Source organism: Dendropsophus ebraccatus, chromosome 9, assembly GCF_027789765.1.
Source record: "Dendropsophus ebraccatus isolate aDenEbr1 chromosome 9, aDenEbr1.pat, whole genome shotgun sequence".
Lineage (NCBI taxonomy): Eukaryota > Metazoa > Chordata > Amphibia > Anura > Hylidae > Dendropsophus > Dendropsophus ebraccatus.
In genome coordinates this window covers 54,049,730-54,077,001 of record NC_091462.1, presented here as the reverse complement: position 1 = coordinate 54,077,001, position 27,272 = coordinate 54,049,730, and the positions used below count along the sequence as shown (strand labels likewise).

Genomic DNA, 27,272 nt, shown 5'->3' with positions numbered 1-27,272 from the left:
TGTGTGAACATAGCCTCTATCTATTATATTATCTATTATATTGTCTATATATTAAGCACACAGTGTAAATGATACATCTCATATTGTTCATTATTTCCAGTGGATTTTATAAGTGGGAAAAGAGTTTGTTGGCCGATCCCAATTGTATTGGCTGGTTCTATCTAACAATTTCATGTCTATAGCACTTGCCTAATGGAGATGTGATACCAGAAATCTAGTGATCTTTTGTAAGCGAAAGAACGACTGACCTCAGCATGTACAGTTCCGAAATACCCAACACCTATATACTGCCTTATGTGGAATCAGTATAGGACAACATTGCAAGAAATATGGAAAAATCTGAGGACAGACAGCTATGCCAAATCCTTCCACATCTCCAAAGTGTACGGATTCTACAATGTGTATTTAGGATTGGGGCGGGTGGGACATTCAGCCGCTGTTTTCTATTAAAAACAAGCCGAACAAGTTAATGAAGTATATATATATTTTTTTTAGTAATTTTGGTGCCAAAATTCATCCATTTTATGCAAATTACAGCCGCAAAATGGCCAAAAAAGACATTGTATGAAAATAGCCTTAGGCTGGGTTCACACTACGTATATTTCAGTCAGTATTGTGGTCCTCATATTGCAACCAAAACCAGGAGTGGATTAAAAACACAGAAAGGATCTGTTCACACAATGTGATAGAACCTATCACCCCTCCCCCTTCCCTGTATCCATCCCCTCCTTGATTGAACTTGATGGACATGTGTCTTTTTTCAACCGTATTAACTATGTAACTATGTAATGTTGAAATTGAGTGGATGGCCGCCATATAAAAGTAAATAACTGCCATTATTTCAATACAACAGACGTTGTTTTAAAATAACAGCAAATATTTGTCATTAAATGGCGGCCATCCACTCAATTTTAACATTATGTGAACTGATCCTTTCTGTGTTTTTAATCCACTCCTGGTTTTGGTTGCAATATGAGGACCACAATACTGACCACTTGTACCTTCGGATAGCTGCTTTTAATCCAAGATCTGTCCTGGGGTCCGTTCGGCAGGTGATGCAGTTATTGTTTTAAAAACAACTTTTAATCCTGCAGCGCTGTGTCTAACGGCCGGGGCTTACATTTGTATATGCATTAGTCTGGCACAACCTCTCCGTCCTTCCTCCCCGCCCTCCTCAGCATTAGGAATGATCCAGGAACATTTACTGCTGTTTCAGCTTTGCACAGGTGTCTTAACGACCCAGCCCATGTTCATTATGCACAAAGCTGGGGAATAGGAAGCAATCTGCCTGGAGCATTCCTAATGATGAGGAGGGTGGGGAGGAAGGACAGAGAGGTGGTGCCAGCCTAATGCATATACTAATGTAGAAAGCAGCTATCCAAAGATACAAGGGGTTTGGGGGGACAGATTGTGGGTAGAGTCACTTTAAAGCAAACTAATGACTAGCAAAAGGTATCACAGACTGCATAGAACACATGGTAAGGCAGCTAGTAGCTTTAGAAGGAAACTACTAGTCATTGGTTCACTAAGAAAAAAAATATATAAAAAAAAGTACAAAAGATGACAATCATGCTTTGATGGGAACCAATCAGCACGATTGTGCTGATATTCCCAGCTGCAAAGTATAGATGTACCGTGCAGCTCCCTGAGGCTACCAGCCGCGTCTACAGCGGTATCTTTACATCCAGGAAGAAGCTGGGAGAGGGGTGGCAACTATAGACCACTGATAGGTCTCTCTGCCTGTCAATCATCCCTGCAGAGCGTGCTGACAGGCAAATAGCTGTGACTGGTCACCGGCAGCGCCCCCCCCCCCCACCACCCAGATGACTTGTTGCTGCCCCTGTCCCAGCCTCACCCCCGATGTAAAGATACCACTGCAGATGTGGCTCGTAGCCTCGAAGATCTATCATCAATGCTGATTGTTCCCTTAGTCTGACAGAACAGCAGTAAATAACAAACCATGTATTTGTAATCCGTTCAGGGATATCTATAGGTGCTGCATGTACTCTGTCCACGTTGAAGGATACTTTGGAAGAAGCAGTCTCACAATTGCCAGATGAGAAGACGAAGATTTTTCGTGGCCTTTTACAACATCTGAAATCCCTGGCAGGACAACAGATCAGAAATGTGGCTGTACGTTGACATTTTATGCAAAATATAGTTAATGTAATAAAATATTAACCATTTAAACACTAACCAATCAAACTTTACCATAAATGTGGTTAGATGGATATATGAAAGGTGCCGTGCCCTAACAGCTATATAATAGTGTCAGCTGTTTGGAAAGTGAATTGCAGCTGACAGATTCTCTATAACTTGATTTTTTTTTCCCAATAAGTACACCTTATGGATACTACTATAATACTACTAGTTTTTAATAAGTACAATAAAAAAAAGTATAATAAAAAAAATCTAACTTTTACACAATTTGTTTGTAGTCATTAGGTGGACACATAGTCAGCCGTAACCCAAACTCTGACTTGAACCCCATATTAGCCTGTGGAAATGCTACACTCAACGTCCTATCAAAAGGTAAGAGGAATAAAGATTATTCCTAGAAGTATGACTAAGGGTTCATCATGAGAGTCTAACAGTCTTATTACACAGGACGATTATCGTTCGAAATATCGTTAGATCGTTCGGATTTGAACAATAATCGTTTAGTGTAAAAGCAGACAACAATTAAAGGGGTTGTCCAGTGAAAATCTTTCTTTCAAATCAACTGATGTCAAAAAGTTATATAAATTTATAATTTACTTCTATTTAAAAATCTAAAGTCTTCCCATATTTATCAGAAGCTGTATGTCCTGCAGAAATTGTTTTCTTTTCAGCCTGACACAGTGCTCTCTGCTGCCACCTCTGTCCGAGACAGGAACTGTCCAGAGCAGCAGCAAATTCCCATAGAAAACCTCTTCTGCTCTGGACAGTTCCTGTTTCGGACTGGGGTGGCAGCAGAGAGCACTGTGTCAGACTTAAAAGAAAACATTTCCTTCAGGTCATGCAGCAGCTGATAAGTATGGGAAGCATTGAGATTTTTAAATGGAAGTAAATTACAAATAACAAGTTACTGGATAACCTATTTAAGATGCTTCAATGTGCAAGTTGGGACAAATAATAAGTGATGAAAAGTTACACAACAGTGTCTGAAAAAGCTTGGGTTCATACTGACTATTAGGCTAGGTTCACACATAGTTTTTTAGCCAGTTTTTGGTTAGTTTTTAGTCAGTATTTTTAGCCATAGTGAGGGGTGGAGAAAAACTATAATGAATGATTGACTTGAAATACTGGAAGAAGGTGAATCCAACCGCATCCAACATGGTAGAAAAAGTCTTCAAATTTTTATTGGCTCACAGGTAAAATCCACGGATTGACCAGTGCTGCTGGACTCCATACGCTTACTTACTTTACGACTTAAAATACTGAGCAAAATATTTCTGTCCATCCTGTTGCCTGTGCTTACTGCCCTTGATGGGGCACTCTCAGTGCCCCGCTGATGTTCTGAAAAGGAGGATTAGGAATGTCAACAGCAGAGCAGGAAGAGCGCATCAGTGTAAGTAAACACAAGCAGGCTGCAGATTGTTAGTATACAACCATAGTAATCTGCAGTTTGTTAGTGTTGCGCTCTAGTAGGCTACAGTTTGTTAAGGTCCTTTTAGAATATAAGATTTGTCACTCATTGGCACAGCATGACAAATTGATCTGCTGGGACGCACAAGTATTAATCATTACTGTCCATTTCCAGATTACAAGCAGTGCATACTTACCATCCACACTTCTTGTGATCCGGCATGTCTCTCCAGTCCTTCGAACACAGGCTGTATCTACAGGCCACCGCCTCCTCCAGCTATCAATTATTTCGGAGGAGGAAGCGGCCTGAAGATACAGTTGGAGGACTGGAGAGGCGTGTCGAATTACAAGCAGCATGGATGCAAATTATACACGGCTTGTGATCTGGAAACCGACAGCACAGAAATATACATATCTATACTGTCAGTTTCCCTTTTTCAATATTGGCCACACATAACCCTGTTTACGCAGGAAGATGTGCAGTTGATACTGATAAATTTTAAAGCCTGCTCAAAGGACACGATCAGCTGAGGATTAAGCGTTTGCCCGGTCCTCAGTTGATCGCTGTCACTTTTACACAAGCCAATTACACAGGATTGCTTCTAGCAACGTTCATGGCTGATATTCGGCCAGTGTAAAAGGCCCTTTAGTGTACAGCTCTAGCAGGCTGCAATGTATAGCCCTACCAGGCTGTAGTTTATACAGGGCCGTTTCTAGGTTATTTGAACTACAGGGCGAATCCTGCTAAAAGCGCCCCTCAAGTGATGCCAGGGGAGGGTGGTTACTAGGGAGAAGCAGCGTGTGTATTATGGCATAGAGCAGTGTTATTCAGCCCTTTTTTAACTTGAGGCAAAAAAAGGCATTCAGTGACTCACAGGTGACATCTTTTTTCTTCTGAGGTGTCACTTTCCTTTTCCTCTCCTTCTGGCCCGGACCACCATGATAATTTTTTGTAGCAACAACTCATCTCTTCTGAACCTGCCAGATAAACATCTTAGGCTCCGCTTTTTAAAGTCAGTAGGTATGTGGGTTGCCCCCTGTATGTAGCATCCCCTGCTGTACCCCCATATAGTAATAATGCCACCTTTTGTACCCCCATATAGTAGTAATTCCCCCTGCTGTGCCCTCCACTTAATAATAATGACTCCTTCTGTACCCCCATATAGTAATAATGTCTCCTGCTGTGCCCCCATAAAGTAATAATGTCTCCTGCTGTGCCCCAGTATCGTAATAATCCCCTCTGTGCTCTGTCCCCATAGTAATAATTCCCCCATGCTTCATCCGGAATAATAATAATCCCCCCTGTGCTCTGTCCCCATAGTAACAATCCCCCCTTTGCTCTGTCCCCATAGTAACAATCCCCCCTGTGCTCTGTCCCCATAGTAATAATCCCCCTGTGCTCTGCCCCATAGTAATAATCCCCCTGTGCTGTCCCAACAGTAATTATCCCCCCCTCTTCTGTCCCCATAGTAATAACCCCCTCCTGTGCTCTGCCCCCCCCATAGTAACAATCCCCCCATGCTCTGCCCCATAGTAACAATCCCCCCTGTACTGTCCCCATAGTAATAATCCCCCCCTGTGCTGCCCTTATAGTAACAATCCCCCGCCCTGTGCTCTGCCCCCCTCCCTGAATTGCCAAACACACACACAAAAAAATTATACTCACTTTAATACATACAGCGGTCCCTGTCTCCTCTTCTCCTCCAGCCTGTGGAAAGCAGGCCGCCATCGCCCCCACACACATCTTCTCCCTCCAGCAGGTGCAGTGATATGATGATACTGTGCCTGCTGGAGGGAGAAGATGTGTGTGGGGGTGGCGGCCTGACAGGTGATGTCCGCGGCCCAGGGGGGGAGCTGCGGTTGGGCAAATGATCGGGACAGGTGATGGGGCGGTCGGGGATGCACGCAGCTAAGTGAGGTCAGGGGGTGTGCCACCAGTGCCCCCAAGCTGACAGCGCTCCGTGAGGTTGCTCGGCCTCTAGAAATGGCCATGAGTTTATAGCCCTACCAGGCTGTGGTTTGTTAGTTTATAGCCCTACCAGGCTGAACTTTGTTACTGTACAGCTCTGCAGTTCAGTTTTAAATCTTATGGATTTTCTTCATGACATTCTTTTAAATGTCCTAAAAAACCATGTTAATTTATAACTTGTTCACAGGAAAAGCTCGACAGATCATTTGCAATGATGACTTCTTCAAATCCTCATCTGGTCTCCTGCCAGAAGAAGTTCTTTTGTCTGTGTTCATCCCTTTTACACAAAAGGTGCTGTACTTTCTGGATTATAAAACAGTTACTTTCAGGGATGGACCATGGAGGAATCCGGGCAGTGCCATGCAGGCCCACAGACGCGCAGTCAATTGTTTAGGAAAAGACCTTGGGAAAAAATACAACAAAGTCATTAATGCCTCTCATATGCAACCATGAGTGAGATATATCACAGCTGTAGTCATAGTTGTTGATAAGTGACCCATGACCTTTACTGCCCGGAGTACACCAAGTCCACCCCTGATTATCATTTTTTTTTCTTTTACGAAAATCTCTTTGGAGCATTTTGCTGATATAAAGTGCACTTTCCATATGATCAGTTTGGTGAAGGGGGCGCCATTTCATATTTTTTCCCAGGCAAAGAAAGCTACTAAGAAATTTGCATTGTGCAGTGGCTAATAAAAGTAATTTGCACTCTGTCCACAGAGGGAGGTAGTGTCCGCCTTCAGACAGGCACAGAGAAAGGTCAACTCTGTAGCCATAGTGGTCGCAGGAATGAGAGTCCTATTCCGAGACCACTCCAACATAATTGAAGATATGAATATTTACTTTGGCGGTGTTGGCGCATGCATGGTCCACGCAAGTAAAGCAAGAGAAGCGGTCATTGGAAGGTTTGTAACAATATTATCTTTTGCTGTACTACATTATAAGATTGTGCAATAGATTCTAATTTAACCCATTTACCTAACCAGGCAATGGAATGAGGAGACGTTTGGTGAAGCATGTAGATATATCTTGGATGAGATTTCATTAGCGCCCTCTGCTCCTGGAGGAAAGGTGGAATACAGAAGAACCTTGACCGTCAGTTTCCTTTTTAAATTCTACCTAGAAGTGTTACAAGTCCTGAAATCTGAGGTGGGTTATTGTGAGAACAAAATAAACTATAGAAGTTTTAAGGTGATGTAATTTTAATAATTCCACAATTTAGCCATAGGCAGGCTGAAATAGATTTTTGAGCTGTAATACATATAAGTTGCAGTGAACTGTAAAAGTAATCAAGCAATTACGTAATTTAAAAAAAAAAAAGTAAAAAAAAAAATAAAAAATTTTTTTAAATTCCCATAGTAAAATTTTTATAACTCTCTTTCCAGAATAAACATAATTGGTGGAAATGTCTAAACTATTAAAATATAATGTTATTAATCCTGGGGTAAATAAAAAATACAAAATGCTAAAATAGTTTTTTTTTGTCATTACAAATGCTAGGGAAAAAAAAAACGTAAAAGTAAAAAGTAAACAAAAAATCCCATCTTCCAATCGATCCCAATAAAAAAAAGATTATTGCCTAAAAAATGAGCCCACACAGCTTTATAAAAAATAAGAATTAAAAGCATATTGGAATATCGCAATTCAAAAATGTATTTTTTCGTTCAATTTAAATATTTTTGCATTAGCAGTTATACTGTATTTACATTGTACACTGTAAAATGGATGTAGTTTTTACAATGTACAATTTTTCCTGCAAATAACAAGCTCTTTTATGAATCTGTAGATGGAAAAATAAGTTATGGTTCCCAGAAAGTGAAGAGGAAAAAAACAGATAAGAGCTTAAAGAAGACCATGTGAATCAGAGTAATTTAGTCTTTTTCACAAACTGTAATGTTTTCTGTTTTCTATTTTCCTTTAGCATACTGTGAATGGACACGTCTATCCTACAGCTCTATCTCATAGAAACTGTAAAAGTACTGTAATGCAGAATACAACCCTAAAAACTATGCAGAAATATCAGGTAGGTTAATATAGTATAACATTTATGTGAATCATGATGTGCATTGTCTCATTTCAAATCAAAAGAATGATGGGAAATAATTCTACAATTCCCAGGACAATACAACTCAACAACCCATTCAGGATGCTGTTGGGCGTCCGATCATGCACCGTACAGCCATGATGCAAGTGTCTGGTGAAGCAGTATACTGTGATGACATGCCGCTTTTGGAGGGAGAGTTGTTTTTGGCTTTTGTAAAAAGCTCAAGAGCTCATGCAAAAATCATGTGAGTCTGGCCAGTGACTGTAAGGTAACGCTGTTCTTCGATAATGTAATGCTCTTCCTCAGTGGGACTGGTTTATTGCTTGCAATATAGCTCACATGTTAATAAATTGTCCCCTTACTTTGGTAAGTTACTAGAAGGCAGATTCCACAGAACTAAGTTAATAGGTATGCAGAAAATCTAGAAAAGCAACTAAGGTTCTGTTCACATCACATTAAATTACTGTTGGAGAACAACATTTTTGTTCCCCAGGAACTCTCCAACAAGAGATGAAAATAAGGAAGAACTAAGCCAGCGAAGAGGTCACTATCGTAAGGTTATGGTTGGATGTGCACATTGCAGTTACAGGATCTCATGACCACACATGGTAGCCTTATCTGAAGTACAGAGGTATATCTGTACTTGTCATGTAGTTGCTGTGAAACCTCCATTCAGGATTCATAGTAACTATAGATTAAATATAGGTAAAGTACAGAAAAAGTTTAAGGCTACTACATGCAAGTACCACCAGGGCCGGGAGAAGGAGTTGTGGTACCCTAGGCAGAGAAGGCAAATGGCGCCCCCACATACAGTATAGCCTCCTGGCTGCCCCAACCTAGTGTATAGCAGGGGTCCCCAATTTTTTTTACACAGGGGGCCAGTTCACTGTCCCTCAATATGCTGCTGCTATATCTGGTCCGTGGGGAGCCATTGCCGTTGGAGGATGACACTGTCTCTGCCCATTAAAGAGGAGGTGGAGTGGCAGAACATACTGCTCATCTGTCTCTGGTCCGGGAGAGGGGCATTGGGGGTGGCTTAGGATGGTGGAGTTGTAGTTCTACCATAGCCACACAGGAGCATGCTGGGAGCTGTAGTTATACCACAGGATTATGCTGGGAGTTGTAGATCTACCACAGCCACACAGGAGCATGCTGGGAGTTGTAGTTCTACCTCAGCCACACAGGATCCTGCTGGGAGTTGTTGTTCTACCAAAGCCACACAGGAGTATTCTGGGAGCTGTATTTCTACCACAGCCACACAGGAGCATGCTGGGAGTTGTAGTTCTACCTCAGGTACACAGGATCATGCTGGGAGTTGTAGTTCTACCTCAGCCACACATGAGCACTAAGACACACACTCTATTGGCACACACATTCTACTAAAAGACACATACACAGATACATACATATACTTACCCACAAAGCAGTAGTAGTGAAGGATGACACTGTCTCTCAGCAGAGGATCATACTCCTCATCTGTCTGTCGGGAGGGGGCGCGGGGGTTGGGGGATTTGTCTTTACTCTCCTGATTGGCTCTGGACATCATGTGACATTGGTCAAAAGCTTATTTTCAGCTTCTGAGCCAAGCAGAAGAGAGAAGGAGAGTAGGTGCCTGCCACTGCGGGGTTGGAGCCTTCAGCAGCTGCGGGGCAAAGCGGGGAAGGGATGCTGCTACAGGTGAGGTCGGGTTGGGGGATGTTTAAAAGGGGTGAAAATTGTGCCCCCTGTAATTCAGCAGGAGATGGTGCCCTAGGCCATCGCCTACCCTTTGTCCCGGCCCTGAGAACCACAACAAACTTATAGCAGACAGCTGTTTAGAACCATGGCACCAGTAGTGTCTGATTAGATCGTATTTAGGGTGTTTGTTACCGGTGGCACTACCAGCTACGGCTACCGTATGCATTCCAGAAATGCAGGTGGGACCTGGACTTGCTGTTTTATACAAGTCCTGGTGTAAACTACAATTATCAGTGAATAGTAAGCGCTACGGGTGCATTTACACAGAAAGATTTATCTGCAATTTTTGAAGCCAAAGCCAGGAACAGACTATAAACAAAGAAAAGTCCATAAAGGACTTTGGCTTCAAAAATCTGTCAGATAAATCTCTGTGTAAACGCACTCTAAAGGTTGCCAGTTGCCTTATAGGTGGCACAATATAGTGGTACATGGAATGCCTAAAACTCTAACAAGGAACTCCTTGTGCTGCTAAAATATAGCCTTCGTGGAAACAGCTCTTCCATGTGCATGGTGGCTAATTCTCCCTCTACTAAATACAGCAAGTCTTATATTATATAAAAATCTTGCCATGCTTCCTGGCATCCTGTATTATGAAGCTATTTTTCCCTTTTGTTAATAGAGCAGAAAGTTTCTAAAAATTAGCACTCTTTGACGACAGATGTTCAATCAGTGGAGGCCGACATGACCTAAAAAAGCCCTGTGCTATCACTACACTGTTGCGGCACTTTACACAATTAGTGGGGGGTAACAGTGGTCACACACTCCTTATTGGACACTAATAAATATCTGTCTACAATATTATTGTAGTGTTTTAATTACAACCAAATGCAAATATGTGGCTACAATAAGGTTATTTACTTTAACCTGGAAATTTGTGTGTTTTATACATTATATAAACATTGTCGGCAGGCACCAAGGTGTTTTGGCTCATGCATTTCTACGTCTCTATCCCAGATCTTTAGACGTGACAGAAGCCCTGAGAATGCCAGGAGTGTGTGATGTTATTACTGCCAAAGATGTTCCTGGAACAAATAACATTTTTTATTATAACTGGCCTGACCAGTTAATGGCAGACAACAAGGTAAGTCACAGAGTGTAATCTACAGTCACACACATCAAGAATGACACAGTTCTTTAAAGATCCCAGCAGTTGTCTCTGTTCTACTTGTGCTAAATGCTCATTTTAGCAGCCAAATGGGAACTTTCACAATATCTCACTAAAGGTGTATTTCACTCAAACATAACTTTTAATATGTTGCTGCCCATTGTGAGACTAACAATTGCTTCCATACTTGTTGTTATCTATTCAGTCTCCTTCCCCCTGTTCTCAGATGCTTATTTCTCCTAAAAAACACAAAAAAATCTGTGTGAGCCTTTCTCTCTGCTTCCCCCTCCTCCCCCTCCCTTTTGAGACGGCTGATGTAAACAAGTCCATGAATGGCTTGGGGGAGGAAGGGGAAACTGAGTGAACAGCTCACACACTGATTTTTGTGTCTTCAACAAAAAGTAGCAGCTCAGAACTGGGAGAAGGAGACTAAATACATAAGTATGGGAGGAATTGTTAGTCTCACTGAAGGCAGCAACATATCAAAAGTTATGTTTCAGCGGAATACCCCTTTAAGAGACTAGAAAAAAATGTTAATGGAGTCAGTATACGCAATAGGGGCATTTGAAATCTGAACCAAAATAACATCCCAAGGTCAAAAAATTAAACTTGATTCTCTAAATCAGGGGATTAGAGATTGATGTAAAATATGGAAGAGCTTTCCAATATAACTAGTGCGTAGGCAGCCCATCATAAAAATCATATGTTCTCATATTATGTATATTAGTAAAATTGTACCATTCTGAATTAAGGATGCCTTCTTCCAATGAGTATATCCTAGGAGTAGTCTTGAGAAAACTGTCCATGTTCAGCAACTTCTCCAAGCCCAAATGCTCGGCATTTGATTTCAAGCGTCTGAAGAAGTTTGATGCTGCTCCAGGGCTGCCTGGAAAACACGGGTACAGTCATAGGCTATGTTCACACAATGTATCTTTTCTATTAATCACGGCTGTTGTTGCAAATTGCAACAACAGCCGTGATTATTAGAAAAGATACATTGCATTGAAGTCAGAGTGAATCCTGGCACATAGTATACACTCCTGCTGGGATTCCAAGCGGCCGCAGGAAAAACTGACATGTCAGTTTTTTGTGGCTGCTATTCAATGAATAGCGGTTTACACAATGACAGTTCACACAATGGAAAGTGCGGCTCCAGCCACACATTTCATTGTGTGCTATGGTGAATTGGGATGCGGACACACCCTAACGCGCCCGCATCCCAATTCATCAGTAATTAAGTACATTCGGTAGGTACTGCAGTACCAATTGGGATGAACTTCACTGACACTGGCCGTTCTTTGCAGGGTCACAGAACGTCCGATGTCATACAGTGTGTGAACCCGGCCTTAGGCTGTATCCATGTTTTTCATGACTCTCTAGGGTGGCATCTAACTCCTTCCAATGCTGGGAATCAAAGACCGAGCATTTGGGTTTGGAGAAGTTGCCGAACCCAGAGAGTTTCCTTAAGTCTGCTCAATACTACTCTGGAGCTGAAGAGAGCATGAGTTTATTGACGTACAATTAGATGTAGGAAAATCCTATAAATTTCAGGATATTTTTGAAATAACCTAAACTGTGATTGGCTGCTATAGGCAAAAGCAGACAGTTTTGGTTTTCACAGTTTTTATATATTCCCACTATAGAATCTGAACCAACATTACTGATTCCTAGCCTGAAAGTAACAGACATTATTTTGTGTATTAAATAACGGTAATTATTTAAAAAAAAAAAAAAAGACAGTGTGTGAAAATGGCCTCAGGATGTTCTTTTCCCTTTTTTCTCTGGAAAATCACAGTACAGAACATACTCCTCTTTGCTATGCCAAGACATAGTGCTGGTGCAAGTAAAATTAAAATGAATAGGTTTTAACTGTGCTATATAAAAGTATAGTGTACATATATATAGTGCCTTCTTTGGCAGTGGTAGCACCCCAAGAGGCACAACCGCAGTGCGGAATGGGCTGACACATACAGCCGCACTCTGCTGCATTAGCCACTGTCTGCTCTGATCTGGGCTGTTTAACCCTTTAAATGCTGCTGGCAATGGTCAAGTTCAGCATTTAGGTGGTTGACAGAGGTAGGAGACTCCCTCTGTTCCCAATCAATGCAATGCCATCTCGGGGTGCCGATGGTAGCCATGACTATCAAGAGTCTGAGAACAGCCTCTGGTCTTTGAGAGCATAGCAGGATACACTGTCTCACTGTTAAAGGCTGGGTTCACACTACGTATATTTCAGTCAGTATTGTGGTCCTCATATTGCAACCAAAACCAGGAGTGGATTAAAAACACAGAAAGGCTCTGTTCACACAATGATGAAATTGAGCGGATGGCTGCCATTTAATGGCAAATATTTGCTGTTATTTTAAAACAACGGCTGTTATATTGGAATAATGGAAGTTATTTACTGTTATATGGCGGCCATTCACTCAATTTCAACATTGTGTGGACAGAACCTTTCTGTGTTTTTAATCCACTCCTGGTTTTGGTTGCAATATAAGGAACACAATACTGACTGAAATATACGTAGTGTGAACCCAGCTTACACTGTCTCACCCAGCTTACACTGTCTCTTCTGAGGCAAAAGGGTTACAGAGAGAGAGAGAGAGAGAGAGAGATGTGTAGCTGGAAACTGAGTCTGCCTTCTAAAGATAATCCACGCTGAATGGTTAATAAGGGCTTTTAATTTCTCACCACCCATAAATTATCATTGTATTTACTTCTGTCCATAATGCTGCAGTGTAATGTTCCTTCTCTTCTTCCTTTAGCTTCTTGGCAGCAGAAAGAGTTCAGTGCTTAGTGTAACTCAGCCCTTGTTGAATTGCTGCTGTTTCTTTCATTTCAGTCCATATACCTTGTAAAATCAGTGCATCAGTAACCCCTTGTCCCCTACATCCCATCTATAGTACTGTACTGTACATCATGAGCCCAGCACAGTTAAAACCTATTCATTTTCATTTTACTTGCACCAGCACTATGTCTTGGCATAGCAAAGAGGAGTATGTTCTGTACTGTGGTTTTCCAGAGAAAAAAGGGAAAAGAACATCCTGAGGCCATGTTCAGACACTGTCTTGTAAAATAATGGCTGTTATTTAATACACAAAATAATGTCCATTATTTTCAGTCTTTAAAGTGACTCTGTACCCACAATCTGACCCCCCCAGCACCCCCCACCCCCAAAACCACTTGTACATTCGGATAGCTGCTTTTACTCCTGCGGTCCGTTCGGCAGGTGATGCAGTTATTGTGCTCAAAAACTACTTTTAAACTGGCAGCCCCGTGCCCTACGGGAGTATCTGTGCCCTAACTTTGCACCACCCCTCCGTCCCTCCTCCCCACCCTCTCCATCATTAGGAATGCCACTGGAACATTTTCTCCATGCTGAACATTTGCACAGGTGTCTTAACGATCCAGCCCATTCCGTCCACTCTCACAGCTGACGAATAGGAGACAATCTGCCTGGAGCATTCCTAATGATGAGGAGGGCGGGGAGGAGGCACAGAGAGGTTGTGCCAGCCTAATGCATACACAATCTAGGCCACTCCCGTAGGGCACGGGGCTGCCAGTTTAAAAGTTGTTTTTTAGCACAATAACTGCATCCCCTGACAAACGGCCCGCAGGACAGATCTTGGATTAAAAGCAGCTATCCGAAGGTACAAGCAGTTTGGGGGGGTCAGATTGTGTGTACAGAGTCTCTTTAATGATTTGCATATAACTCTATGGAAACAACGGCTGTTAGTTCATACAATGCACAGAATAACAGTCATTATTTGAAATGGCTGTAAAATTAATTTTCAGACATTAATGTCATTAATGACATTATTTTGCAAACCACAGCCTTTATTTTAAGTTGTTCACACTTTTTTGTAGCTGCTTTTCACCAAAATTCAATGGACCATTAAAAATATCCACACCCAAAAGGGTGTTTGAAGTGGCCATCATTCAACCAAAACTTAAATAATGTACCAAAGGTCGTTCTATATACCTTCAGCAGTCAGGATAACATAGTTAAATACAGTGAATGTTCACACTTGAACATCATGTACAGTACACATATGGAAGCAATGAATATCATTATAAATGAGAATGTTCTGCTGTATGTTATGTATTGCATTTAATACAGGGCATATGAACCATGGCAAATAAAATGCTGCTGTGGCCTACAGATGATATAAAGGTCAGGTAAAGCAAAGAATAAAGCCAGCAACAAAATAACAAAAAAAAACTGATGGATAGGACCAAAGAATGCAACACAAACCTCATCTCTATACATCAATACGGTTGTTTAAAGTACTGGGGATGGGAACTGTAAAGCAGATTAATGGAAGTATCTAATGCTGCATTTACACGGAGCGATAATTCGCCCGATTATACGATTAACTATATCGAAAGAACTATGTTTTTTTTATAACGATCAGCGTTTAGACGGAACGATATATTGTACAGAAAAATCGTTTTGTGATCGTTTTGCGATCGCTTAAGCCTATCTCGCACATAGGTAAAATCGATGAACGACTGTTTACACGGAACGATCTGCGAATTTTTTGCGAACGACGAACGATGGTTTTAGAACATGTTGTAAGATCAAAATGAACGATTTCTCGCTTATTGCTTGATCGTTCGCTGCGTTTACACGTACGATTATCGTTCGAATTCGATCGTTATCGTGCAAATTCGCACGATAATCGTTCCGTGTAAACCCAGCATAACTTTCTGTAGATATCAATAAAATTGTAAATCTGTAAACTAACCTAGTGTCAGCTTTCATGGGCCACCAGAAAAGTAGACTTCCATTTTATGTTTCATTTATGCAGGTGCTGTGTGTTGGGTGTATTATCTGTGCTGTTGTGGCTGACAAACCAGAGCATGCAAAATTAGCTGCCAACAAGGTGAAAATCGTCTATGAAAATCTAGAACCAGTAATTCTCACTATAAAGGTAAGATAGCCTTGCCTGTTGTTGGTTGTAAAGTTCTATATGGGATAAATCAGAAAACTATACAAGTATATGTTAATAGACTAAGTACATGCTCACTGGAGAACACAAATCTGTATAACTATATGAAGCAGTTTGAGGGGTTTTCTTTTTTCTTTGCTAAATTGCCCTTGGAGAGAAGACAAAGCTATACCCTCAGCTCTGCTCTATCCCTTGTCAGTACCACCACCCAGAGGGCCCAGTGTAAGTAGCCAATGACATGCCCATACACCCAGTACGGAGCACAGCAGCTAGTCTTTGGCCTCAGCAGTAATGTGCAAGACCAAGTGTCTGCAGTGTTCATGCTGAGTTTACAGGGATGTCATCTGGGCAATTTAACGAAAAGTCTGGAAACTTTTTAGATTTCTTAACCTGCAAACTGATCTTCCAAATCCTTTAGGTGTAAAATCACACTTGCCTACTCTAGAGGTCAGCAAATCCATCATTAATGTAATCTGAACAAACAACTATGTTTCGATAATAGGGAACAACTATTTATAGGGCTTACAGGGTAACATTTTTTTTCTTCCAATTTCCATCCAAAACAATCTTATTTAAATATTAATAGTCTCACAATCTATCATTTTACAGTAATCAAATCACCCCACCTTCCCTCTCCCTCCAACTTTGGTTTGTCCCGAAGCAGTGCGGTTAAAGAGTCACTGTTGTATTTTTTTTTTCTTTTCAGAAATCAACAGTACAGGCGATTAAAAAAAACAAAACGTTGTAATTGGGTTTATTAGGCAAATATGCCATTATCTGCATTAAAAAAAACTTTCCCTAGGCGCCCCCCCCTCCACCCCTCCTCTCTCTCATTCACTGCTCATTATCAGGAAATCATGTTTGTTCTATGGAGAAGGGAGGGGGGAGGAGGAAGGAGGGAGATTAGTCGACAGAAGAGAGCAGAGAACAAAGGATTACACAGCAGGGAGCGGTGTTAAAGTCGGTATTCAGAGGTCAGAAGGTCAGTTCTGACTTCAGAGGAGATAGCCTGGTGATGTACCTGTAAATTAACTGTTTGTTGTCCTGTTCTGGTGCCTCGTCTCCCTACACCCCTCCCCTCTTCATTGAGAACAATGAAGACAGGGGGGAGAGCTTTAAACTGCTTTTTCATGATAAAAATGCATTTTTTGGCTAATAAACCCAATTACAAAGTTTATTAAAATCGCCTGTACTATTGATTTCTGCAAAAAAATAATAAATTAAACGGCAGGTACACTTTAGGGGAAAAGAAGAATAGAAAAAAAAATTAAAATGATAGAAGGAGTCTTCCCTCAACCTGTCCAGTGTTTCTATACTCTATTGAAATGATCCAATGCTTTCTTTGATTTAGATTTTTTTCCTACAGGATAACAATGTTACAGTATTTCATTACTTTTAGCAGACTTGGTGTAGAGTAGGTAAAAAAAACTCCCCTAACTTGCTTTATTTTTCCCTTCTCTCGCCCCCCAAAACCCTGCACATTGGCGATGTTTTTCTTTATTTGTTGTACTCAAATTAATGAGACATCAGACATGCAACCACAGAGTTTACTGCAGTGATGTTTTATTCTGTTCTATTCTGTTCTGTTTTGTTCCATTCTTTCTGTATTAAAGGATGCAATAAAACACAATTCCTTCTTTGAACCGAATTTGAAACTGAATGACGGGAATGTTGACGAGGCTTTCAAAGGAGCAGACCACATACTTGAAGGTAGGACTTTATTCAAGGGAATCTGTCAGCTACAATTCAAGTTCTGCACTGTTAGATAGCTGTCAGATCAAGGAGACACAGGTTACCTTTTAAATATCCACCTGTGCTTCCAGAACATAGAAAAATGTTATATATTTCTATAGTACAGAGTCAAAGAGGCTTTCCCGAGCTCCTGAAGTTCAGTGACCTATGAGCTCTGACATCTGAGGAATTCGGAGGCCGGATCAACACCTTGAACTCCTTTTTCTTAAACTAACCCTTAACAATTTTTGCAGTGTGGCATGGAACATTATACTGACGTAAGAGGCCACTGCTATTAGGGAATACTACCACCATTATGGTGTGTACTTAATCTGCTACAATGTTTAGGTAGGTGGTACAAGGTAACATTGCTAGAACTTAGGTTTCTCAGCAGCACATTTGAAGAGCACCCTACTGCCTACATTGCTTGTCTTTTTCCCATAGTACATCCTAGTCATTTTAGGAAGCCATTTCTTAATAATGTGAGCATAAGCAAAGTACATGCTTCAAGTGGTCCACACGATATAAAAGATAGTGGCCCAGATTTATCAATGTGTCTCAGATAGACAGCAACCAATCACAAAACAAAAATCTGACACATTTGTGTGATAAATGTGGACAGAGCGCAGCATAGGTGCTTTGGCTGGTCTGCTCTATGCAGCGCCATGCAAAACAAACTACAATACTCTGTGGCATATTTCTATTACAGCCAGCATTGCCTTATTTCAGTAACACGTGCTACATTTTTTCTGCATCATGAGAGTTTCAGTCAGCTCACCCCTTTGAGTGCATGTCCTGCACACACCATCAGGTTCCAAGGATGGAGCGCGGTGATAATTCTCAGGGCGGTTCCCCGGTGTAGTAAATCAAAGTAGCGGATGGTGAATCCACAGTTTCAGTAAAATGTAGATATTTATTGGAACATATATAAAAAAACAAAAGTTAAAAGCAACCCAACGCGTTTCAGGATAATTCCCTTACTCAGGACTATTATTTTTGCACTTGCTTCTAAAGGTCTTTTTATGGCTTATTCCCACAATCCGTTATCCAAGGAGGTTACAGAGCTTATAGCTGCAATGTGGGCTCACTGCTCTCTCGGCGTCATGTATCAATATGATGCCAGGAGAGCTGTAAGTCTTTAAATCTTTGCGGGAATGTACTGATACAGCTGCACCATAAATCCCTTTATAGCTGTCATTGGCACAAGATAATTCATGGTATTCACTTCACCTGTGTTAATATTAGGGCTGCTTGGTGTGTATGTGGCCGTAAGAATTTGGGGAATTTAGTTCTTAAAGTAAAAATCGAATAAAAATGATCTGCTATTTCATAGGTGCACATTGGTGATAAGATCACATTGGTGATAAGACTTGCACTGGTGAGTCTGTGTTATTGAATCCCTATTGAGTTCCAGATTGAGAGGGTTCTGATGAGATTTTTAAAATGGCACAACATTCTATAAGCGTTGTCATGTGAATGATATTTTACTTAGAATGTTGTATCAGATTTACAGTAAGAGAAATAATTGACTAGTACAAAACAGTTCTGAGTGTTTAGGGGTATTTACAACTCACCTATCCACAGGTGGCCAATTTAGCAGGCATTTTATATTGGGATAATCGGCCAGTGTAATTGTCTCAGATGTATCTATTATATATTAGAAGTTCATTTTGAGTCAATTTGCTCTCCCGCTTGCTCTCACAATCGGTACAGGTCTGAACACCCAGACATGGACTGATTAAAATTTTTAAGAGTCCATTTACACAGAAAGATTATCTGACAGATTATTTGCCAAAAATTTGAAGTCAAAGCCAGAAACAGACTATAAACAGATATCAGATCATAAAGGAAAGCCTGTGATTTTTCCTCTTTTCAAATCCATTCCTTGCTTTGGCTTCAAATCTTTGGCAGATAATCTTTCAGATAATCTCTGTGTAAATGGATCCTAACAGGTCTCTCTGCCATAAACAAAAAAGTGCAACAGCAACCTGCAAGTGCCAGGACTTACCGCACATACTCCCTCCAGCATACACACAATACAAACCTGTTCTAAAGATTTTTTAAAAATGAGGTTCTTGGCAAACTCTTTAATCAAACAGAGTGTGCCATCTAACCACACCAAGGTGACCTCAAAAAGATGGTCCTACTCTAGCAATGGCCTCTGTTGGGCTCACATTAAGCCTACAAACTGCATCCAACTGGGTGGAGTACAAGCCAACAGGAGGTAGCCACAACTACCACATATAACACAAAATGCAAAAAATGGTCAGTACTCTAGCACTTAACACTATGTAGTCTGCACGCCATCTGTGGCTAAAACACAGACAAAAACAAGAAAGTGCAACAGCAACCTGCGAGTGCCAGGACTTACTGCACACCCTCCTTCCAGCGTATACAAGATAAAAACCTTTTGTAAAGATTTAAACAATATTTTTTTTTCATCTAGAAGCGGCATGCCAGCTGCATAGTGTGAACAGAGGTGATGGATTGCTAGCCATTGTTTTGCATATCTCTGACATGTCCACAGTTCTTTATGATGGCAAGGTGACAGTGACACTTTAAGGATGTGGGTTTTTTTTTTGGTTCTGTACAGAATACTTCTCAGCAGTTTCCTCCTTATTATAGTGAAACATGACACCCGTATATAGATCAGACATCTACATACAATAGGTGATATTCAGAGCTAAGCCACCCATATTCTGAAGAATAACCTATGTGCAGATCAAAAACTGTTTTAAAAAATACATGTTTCGGTATCTGCCTCTCAAAAAATCTAAGTGACGCATTCACTTTAAGGTGACAAAAATTTAGACTGTGAACAAAGTTTCCCAACTGTATCTATGTTATCCATTTTTTATTCTTTATCAAATAGGAGAGCTCCACATTGGAGGACAGGAACATTTTTATATGGAGACCCAAAGCATCCGTGTTATCCCCAGCAAAGAAGGACAGGAAGTAGATATCTATGCAGCGATACAGGATCCAACATACATGCAGGTGAGTCAACAGAGATGACTCTCATAAGGGTATGTTCACACTGAGTGCATATCTCCTTCACAGCCGCCGCTCTCCACTCAAAGAAGTGACATGTCACTATGAGCGGAGAGCGGAGGCTGTGGAGGAGCCCGCGCTCTCCCATTCACTGACAGCGGGACACCAAGCGCAGCAGGTTCCGCCGTATTTGCTCAGTGTCAACATACCCCTACTAAGCAATCTGAGGTATAACTTATGTATATCACATTTGTGTTGTGACTAGTGATAAACATCTTAAAGTCAATGGGAGTCACGCAAATTGTGTGACTTAATGGCTTTGTCTGCCATAGAGGGTCGGAAGCCCTCAATCTGAAGATGTGTGCTGGTCCCAGAGGTGGGAGCAGCATTTAGGGGAATATTTCTGTGGATGTGCCATAAGTGTCCTAAATTGGTATACCCCTTTAATAACTGCCCTTTTTTTTTTTTTTAAAGAGCCTTGTAGCAAAAACCCTTGGGATACCTTTTAACCGCATCAATTGTCATGTGAAGAGAATTGGGGGAGCATTTGGTGGCAAAATTGTAAAAACCGCCTATATGGCAGCTATTACCGCTGTGGCAGCTCAAAAGTAAGTATCATTTTTAATTCTTCAGAGATGGAACTACATTGTGCTAATACAAAATGTACTCAATCACTTCATACATTATAAAGGCTGGGTTCACACACTGTATTTTTGCTCAGTATTTTGGTCCTCATATTGCAACCAAAACCAGGAGTGGATTGAAAACACAGAGCGGCTATGTTAACACACTGTTGAAATTTAGCGGATGGCTGTCATTTTATGACAAATAATGGCATTTCATAACATCGGCCGGTTTTAAAATAAGACCAATTATTTGCCATTAAATGGTGGCCATCCACAAAATTTCAACAGTGTGTAAACATAGCTTTTTTGTGTTTTCAATCCACTCCTGGTTTTGGTTGCAATATGAGGACAAAAATACTGTGTTTGAACATAGCATAAGGGATTATGCTATTAGGACAGTCACTGAATGGATACATTCTACTACCCCCATTCCACTGTTGGGAAATGAGCAGTCAACAGCAATGTCTTTTTGCACATGTGGGCTTTGGACACACAGTTTCTGGCCTGTCTATTGGGGATGTAAACTGGCCCCAAAATGGCAGATTTTTCCCTATTGGATTTCTTTTGCATTTACATATTAATTTTATGTCTGCAACCATTAATTAAAATTCATTAAAATTAAAAGGGGGTTGTCTAACTAAAAAAGCTCTTTATATTGGTGCCTGTTGGGAGTGAACCTCCTGGGTTCATGCCCCCACCTCTGTTCACCCGCACTAGACCTGACACGATCAAACCCTAGAAGAAACCACTTGCAGGTGAATCGTGCGTATGGATTGGATGGAGTTCCTCTGTATCTATTTAACTTACTTTAGTCTACTTTGTGTGTTGTCTGGCATTGCTGGAATCGGGTTTTCTATATCCTGCTGCTCAGACTGAGTAAGGAGTGTTCTAGGTTATATAAGCTTTATATAAACATTATGCTTCACCATACCGGGTGGATAGTACTTACTGTGGTGTCCTGCCTTAGCCACTGATTGGCTGAGCGGAGACTGCACGGAGGTGGCAGCGTGAACCCAGGAAGCAAGTATAAGTGCCCCACCACCACCACCAATATAGAGGTCTTTTTTAGCTCAGAAAAAGCCTTTAAGTTCCAGGTCCTTTTTGCAGGCCAATTATGTAGAAAAATACAGCCATATTTGCCATGTAATTTGGGAAATATTTTGGGACATAGACATCTCAAAAAAATTTCGTTTTTGGACTATAGCTTTTGCTGTTGTCCAAAAACAGCTGAAAATATGGCAAAAATAGCTGAAAAGATATTTAAAAAAGGGTAAAAAAAAAGGCCCAAATGCAAAGCAAACCTGCTCACAAATAAAGCTCAAATAACGGATTGACAGCAATCTGCTATTTACTTTGGCAATGACAGACTAAGGGGGTTATCTGCGGAGATGCTACCCCTTTAACAAAATTCTGGGGCACTTATAGACAACATTGATTCAGTAAGTGTTTTGGAATATAGAGCAAAAAATAGGACCACACATGCAGCACTTTTATATATTGTCTTACCTGCATTTTTTTCCTCCTAATAACTGATATATTCATTTCAGAGGGAGAGGCAAAAAGTTGGAATTCTGATCAATGTAATGTAACATGTAGCTGCTGGGTTGAAATAACATAGCAAAAGCTGGCATGTGAAAGGGAACCCTCGGGGGGGAATCAGTAGTGTCCTGTAAGGAGAGTGCAGTGTCAGCGCAGCTATTGTTCTATGGTAAATAGATCCGGGTAGGAAAATTCTGGATCATGTGAACTTCCATACACATCAGGTAAATTTACATATACAGTATATTGCACTGCATTTGTAAATCTGACGTTTTCTTGTTGTTATGTAGAACAAAACATCCTATTCGCTGTGTTTTAGAGCGAGATGAAGACATGCTAATAAAGGGTGGCAGACACCCTTATCTTGGAGTATACAAAGTAAGTTTTAAAGAAATTCTAATTCAATGTATAAAAACATTGCTTTAAATAATTAGTAACAATGCATATATATGAGTTAAGTTCTCTTTAGGCTATGTTCACACTACGTATATGTCCGGCCGTAGTTCGAACGTGGCCGGACATGTGCGGCTGTAACTACGGCCGTGTGAAAAATAGACATGCGGGCAAATTGCAAACATACGGGCGAACCGCGAACATACGCCCGTAGTATAGTTATGCTTCCTAGCTTGTTTCGAAGCGGTCTAAAGCAGGTCATTTACTTGGAAATCTTCGCCCAGCCCAGTAAACCACACAGAACCTTTTTAATATAGAAATCAAGTTCGATTTGGCTGAAAAAAGTATTCCGCATTGAAATCCACGGGCGTGAGTTGGAACAGTTCCGGCCGCAAACAATGGTATTGTTCATTTTTCACGGCGCCGTATACGATCCGGCCATAGGCTCATACGTAGTGTGCACTGTGCGGCCGGCTATCGTATACTTTCAAGCGTACACATCAACCTCAAAACTACGGGCATATATTCGCGGTTCGCACTACGGCCGGAAATATACGTAGTGCGAACATAGCCTTAAAATGCATCCGGCTTTAGGCCATGTTCACATGGCATATGAGACCGGCCCGTCTGTGACCTTTCTGGGTCACAGAACGTCACAGATCATCCCTGCTGGTAATCCATTACTGGCCAGATGATCTTCATATCTGTTCAATCGGGATGCGGGCACATCGGTGTGCGCCCACATCCCAATTCATCACTGAACACAATGGAGTGTGCGGCCGAAGCCACACTGTCCATTGTGTGAACTGACATGTCTGTGCGGCCGCTATTCAATTAATAGTGGCTGCAGAAAACTGACATGTCAGTTTTCCGTGCGGCCACATGGAATCCCAGCGTATACTATGTTTATACACTCCGGCCAGGATTCCATTCATTCAAATACAACGTATAAATCACGGCTGTTGTTGCAAATTGCGACAACGGCCATGATTTATGCAAAACATATGTTGTGTGAACATAGCCTTAAAATGTTACATTCAGTATAAGGTCACACATTAAAAATATGCAGAACTCTTATCACTTCTTCTGCCAAAAATCTGTATCTTTATTTAAATCCATAAGAAACAGTAATATATACTACCGTTGGTACATTTTTTTCATAGTATGATTACACAACTTCTTTTTGCAGCCGTCTTTTTGGATGGCTGTCCTTTTAGCACTAAAAGGCGTCCGTCTTTTGATAAGTGCAGCCGCAAATAATGATCATGTGAACATTAGAGTCCAGTAGTAATCCATTTCTTGTATTGGAAAAATAAATATACATATAATTAACTGGAGTACATGCTTTGTGTATTGTTAGGTGGGTTATATGAAGGATGGTAGAGTAGTAGCAGCGGATATCAATTTATACAGCAATGGCGGATATGCTGGGACGGAATCTGTGTTTGTAAGTCTTATAAGAATCTTTCTATTGTTCTCATGTCATTGTTAAGTCTGGGTGTCGTGGAAAAGAAGCAATGTATCTGATTTCTTAAAGAGTAACTGTCATTAAAAAATTCTCTCAATTTCAACTGCTTTACTCATTACACCTATGCAGAAGCAAAGATGGTTGGAAAAGTTCATGTGTACATAGGTAACCTTATAGTCAGGGAGAAACTCATTTACATAGTACATTAAGGCATCTGCAAAGGTATATTACTAAGATATAAATATAAATGTTGCCACAACCAGCCCCTTCAGGGTAGCGGTGCTTTCCTGTTCAGGGACGTACAGTTACGTCCTGGGATGAGACAGGCGCAGGAGCTGCGCCCCTGCCATCTCACGGCGGGTCCTGGCTGTAGTGATAGCCAGGGACCTGCCTTGACTGTCAGAACCGAATCTACGCTCGGATGCTGACAGCTAACGCTATAGATGCTGTGATCCCTGCGATCGCAGCACCTATAGTGTGGAACAGAGGGAGAATTCTCTCTCTGTTCACCATCACACAGCCCTGTTTATTAGGAACGCCCCCAGGCAGGATTTCTCCTATTCATCACTTGTCTTAACTGCACCCAAGCCGTAGCAACACAAGTTTAGTCAAGTAATGAATAGAAATCCTGCTGGGGTATTTCCTAGTGATAAGGAGGGTGGGGAGGAAGAAATTAGATGCGTTGCAGACCTGGGGCACAGACACTCTAGGCCACACCAGTTTGACTTGCCTGCTACAGATTAAAAGATAATTTTTTGTTCTAAGCAAGGCATCAGGCACATTTTAAAAGACACAACTGGTAACTAGTGGTTGGTTGGTGGGGTGGGTTGGTGGATACAGAGTCACTTTAAGGCTGAGTCTGATCAGCTATACCTATGACAGGCATATTACAATGCAATGCAGATCAGCATTGCAATGTAATGTCCCTGTCATTAGGCATTCAGAAAGTATAGTCCCCATTATGGGACACTATAATACAGTAATAAAAGCCACACAACGTATTGTATTGCCTCTCAAAAGTTACACAAATCACCAATATACACTTATTATGGGAAATACACATAAAGAGCTTTTTTCCCTGCACTTACTACTGCATCATGGCTTCACTTCCTGGATAAAATGGTGATGTCACGACCCAACTCCTAGAGCTGTGCAGGCTGTGGCTGCTGGAGAGGATGATGGCAGAGGGATGCTCAGTGTCCCTCCAGTGCCCTGTGTCCCTCAGTGTCCCCCTGCCATCATCCTCTCCAGCAGCCACACCCAGCACAGCTCTGAGAGTCGGGTTGTGACATCACCATTTATCCAGGAAGTGAAGCCTTGATGCAGTAGTAAGTGCAGGGCACTTTATAAGCATTTCCCGTAATAAGTGTATTTTGGTAATTTGTATAAATTTGGGGGGACAATACAATACTTTAATAAAAATGTTCGCTAGACTTCTCCTTTAGGCTGGGTTCACACTATGTATATTTCAGTCAGTATTGTGGTCCTCATATTGCAACCAAAACAAGGAGTGGATTAAAAACACAGAAAGGTTCTGTTCACACAACGTTGAAACTGAGTGGATGGCCGCCATTTAATGGCAAATATTTGCTGTTATTTTAAAACAACGGCTGTTATATTGAAATAATGGCAGTAATTTACTGATATATGGCGGCCATCCACTCAATTTCAACATTGTGTGAACAGATCCTTTCTGTGTTTTTAATCCACTCTTGGTTTTGGTTGCAATATGAGGACCACAATACTGACTGAAATATACGTAGTGTAAACATAGCCTTAAAGTACAAAACACATATAATCCCCATAGCCCCCAATGCAACAATAAATGTAGAAAAAAGGAAAAAAGTACACATATTTAGCATTGCCACATGCTTATCGACGATGGCAATAAAATTATCACATGAATAAACCCACACGCTGACCACAGAAAGTTCAAAATAAAAATACTAATTGTGTCATTTTTTTCATGAAATTTGGGCATTTTCTCAGAAATTTTACCACTAACCTAAAGTACAATATGTCACGAGTAAACAGAATTGCATGGATAAGTTATAGCATCACAGAGCTTTAAAGTGAGACTGGTCAGATTTCAAAAATGGGCTCTGGTCCTCATGGCACTATCTGGACCGGTCCTGAATGACATAATAAATCCTTTTCAGGGTAGCTTCACGTGTACCGGATACCGAAATCATTCCACAGCGGATATGTGACACGGCCCCTTTAACCGCCCCCGCATCCCGCCGCCCGCAGCCCCCAGCCCGGAGCATGCATTACCTGCTCAGAGCCACGGCTGTGTGTGAGACTCCCGGCTCCCCTCGCTACCCATTAGCCAATCAGTGCTGGCGTGCACTGATTGGCTGATGGGGACCAACGGGAGCTGGGAGCAGGTAATGTATGCTGTGCGCCAGGGCTGCGGGCAGCAGGGGGTTAAAGGGGCCGAGTCACATACTGGCAGCGGAATGAAAAACTCGCTGCGGATCCAGTACGTGTGAAGCTACCTTCAGGCATTATATCATCTGACTACACAACAATCTAGATGACTATTATAAATCAATGTTACTGAGATGAAGCCCAACCCCACACTAATTCTGGTAATGTTAAAAGAAAGGCCACCGTATGCCTTTGCCAGAAATAAGGAAAGGCAGACTGTTCCCGCCAGGCTGAGAGGCCATACTCTGCAATTAGGCCCTTTTTTTTTTTAGCTGACAATAATAGATAAACCTGAGGATATTTTCAGGAGCTCCATTCCCTGTCCTACATTTTATAACTTTGTCCTTTATAACTAATATTTTGAACAATATAATCTATGTTTTATACTCATGTCTTTCTAATAATATAACCTATTCCGTGTTATAGATTATGGAGGTTGCAGTGCTGGAAACAGATGCTTCTTACCACATTCCTAATCTGAGATGCCAGGGGAGAGTTTGCAAAACAAATCTTCCCTCTAACATATCATTTCGAGGTTTTGGGTTTCCTCAGAGTTCGCTGATCACAGAAGTGTGGATGGATGAAGTAGCCACTAAGTGCAACTTGCCTCCTCATAAGGTACAGAACACTTTTAGATATATGACTCATGTCCCTTTTTTTTTCATTTTACGGACTGAACAAAAGTTTGTGAAAATAGTAAAACATATGATTTCCAATCCT

The 27,272-nt window shown here is 41.2% G+C and overlaps 1 protein-coding gene across 1 annotated transcript in view; it reads left to right on the top strand.

Moving 5' to 3' along the window:
• The window catches only part of LOC138801002 (aldehyde oxidase 1-like), a 72,644-nt gene that overhangs the window by 27,108 nt on the left and 18,264 nt on the right, over positions 1 to 27,272 (top strand). Inside the window, exons 11-25 of the mRNA XM_069983351.1 lie at positions 1,982 to 2,133; positions 2,439 to 2,532; positions 5,724 to 5,827; positions 6,257 to 6,441; positions 6,523 to 6,685; positions 7,458 to 7,559; positions 7,655 to 7,824; positions 10,272 to 10,398; positions 15,234 to 15,356; positions 16,988 to 17,084; positions 19,978 to 20,102; positions 20,571 to 20,704; positions 22,552 to 22,639; positions 24,015 to 24,101; positions 26,979 to 27,170. Coding sequence (XP_069839452.1) covers positions 1,982 to 2,133; positions 2,439 to 2,532; positions 5,724 to 5,827; positions 6,257 to 6,441; positions 6,523 to 6,685; positions 7,458 to 7,559; positions 7,655 to 7,824; positions 10,272 to 10,398; positions 15,234 to 15,356; positions 16,988 to 17,084; positions 19,978 to 20,102; positions 20,571 to 20,704; positions 22,552 to 22,639; positions 24,015 to 24,101; positions 26,979 to 27,170 — 1,943 coding nt within the window. The remainder of the gene's footprint in view (positions 1 to 1,981; positions 2,134 to 2,438; positions 2,533 to 5,723; positions 5,828 to 6,256; positions 6,442 to 6,522; positions 6,686 to 7,457; positions 7,560 to 7,654; positions 7,825 to 10,271; positions 10,399 to 15,233; positions 15,357 to 16,987; positions 17,085 to 19,977; positions 20,103 to 20,570; positions 20,705 to 22,551; positions 22,640 to 24,014; positions 24,102 to 26,978; positions 27,171 to 27,272) is intronic.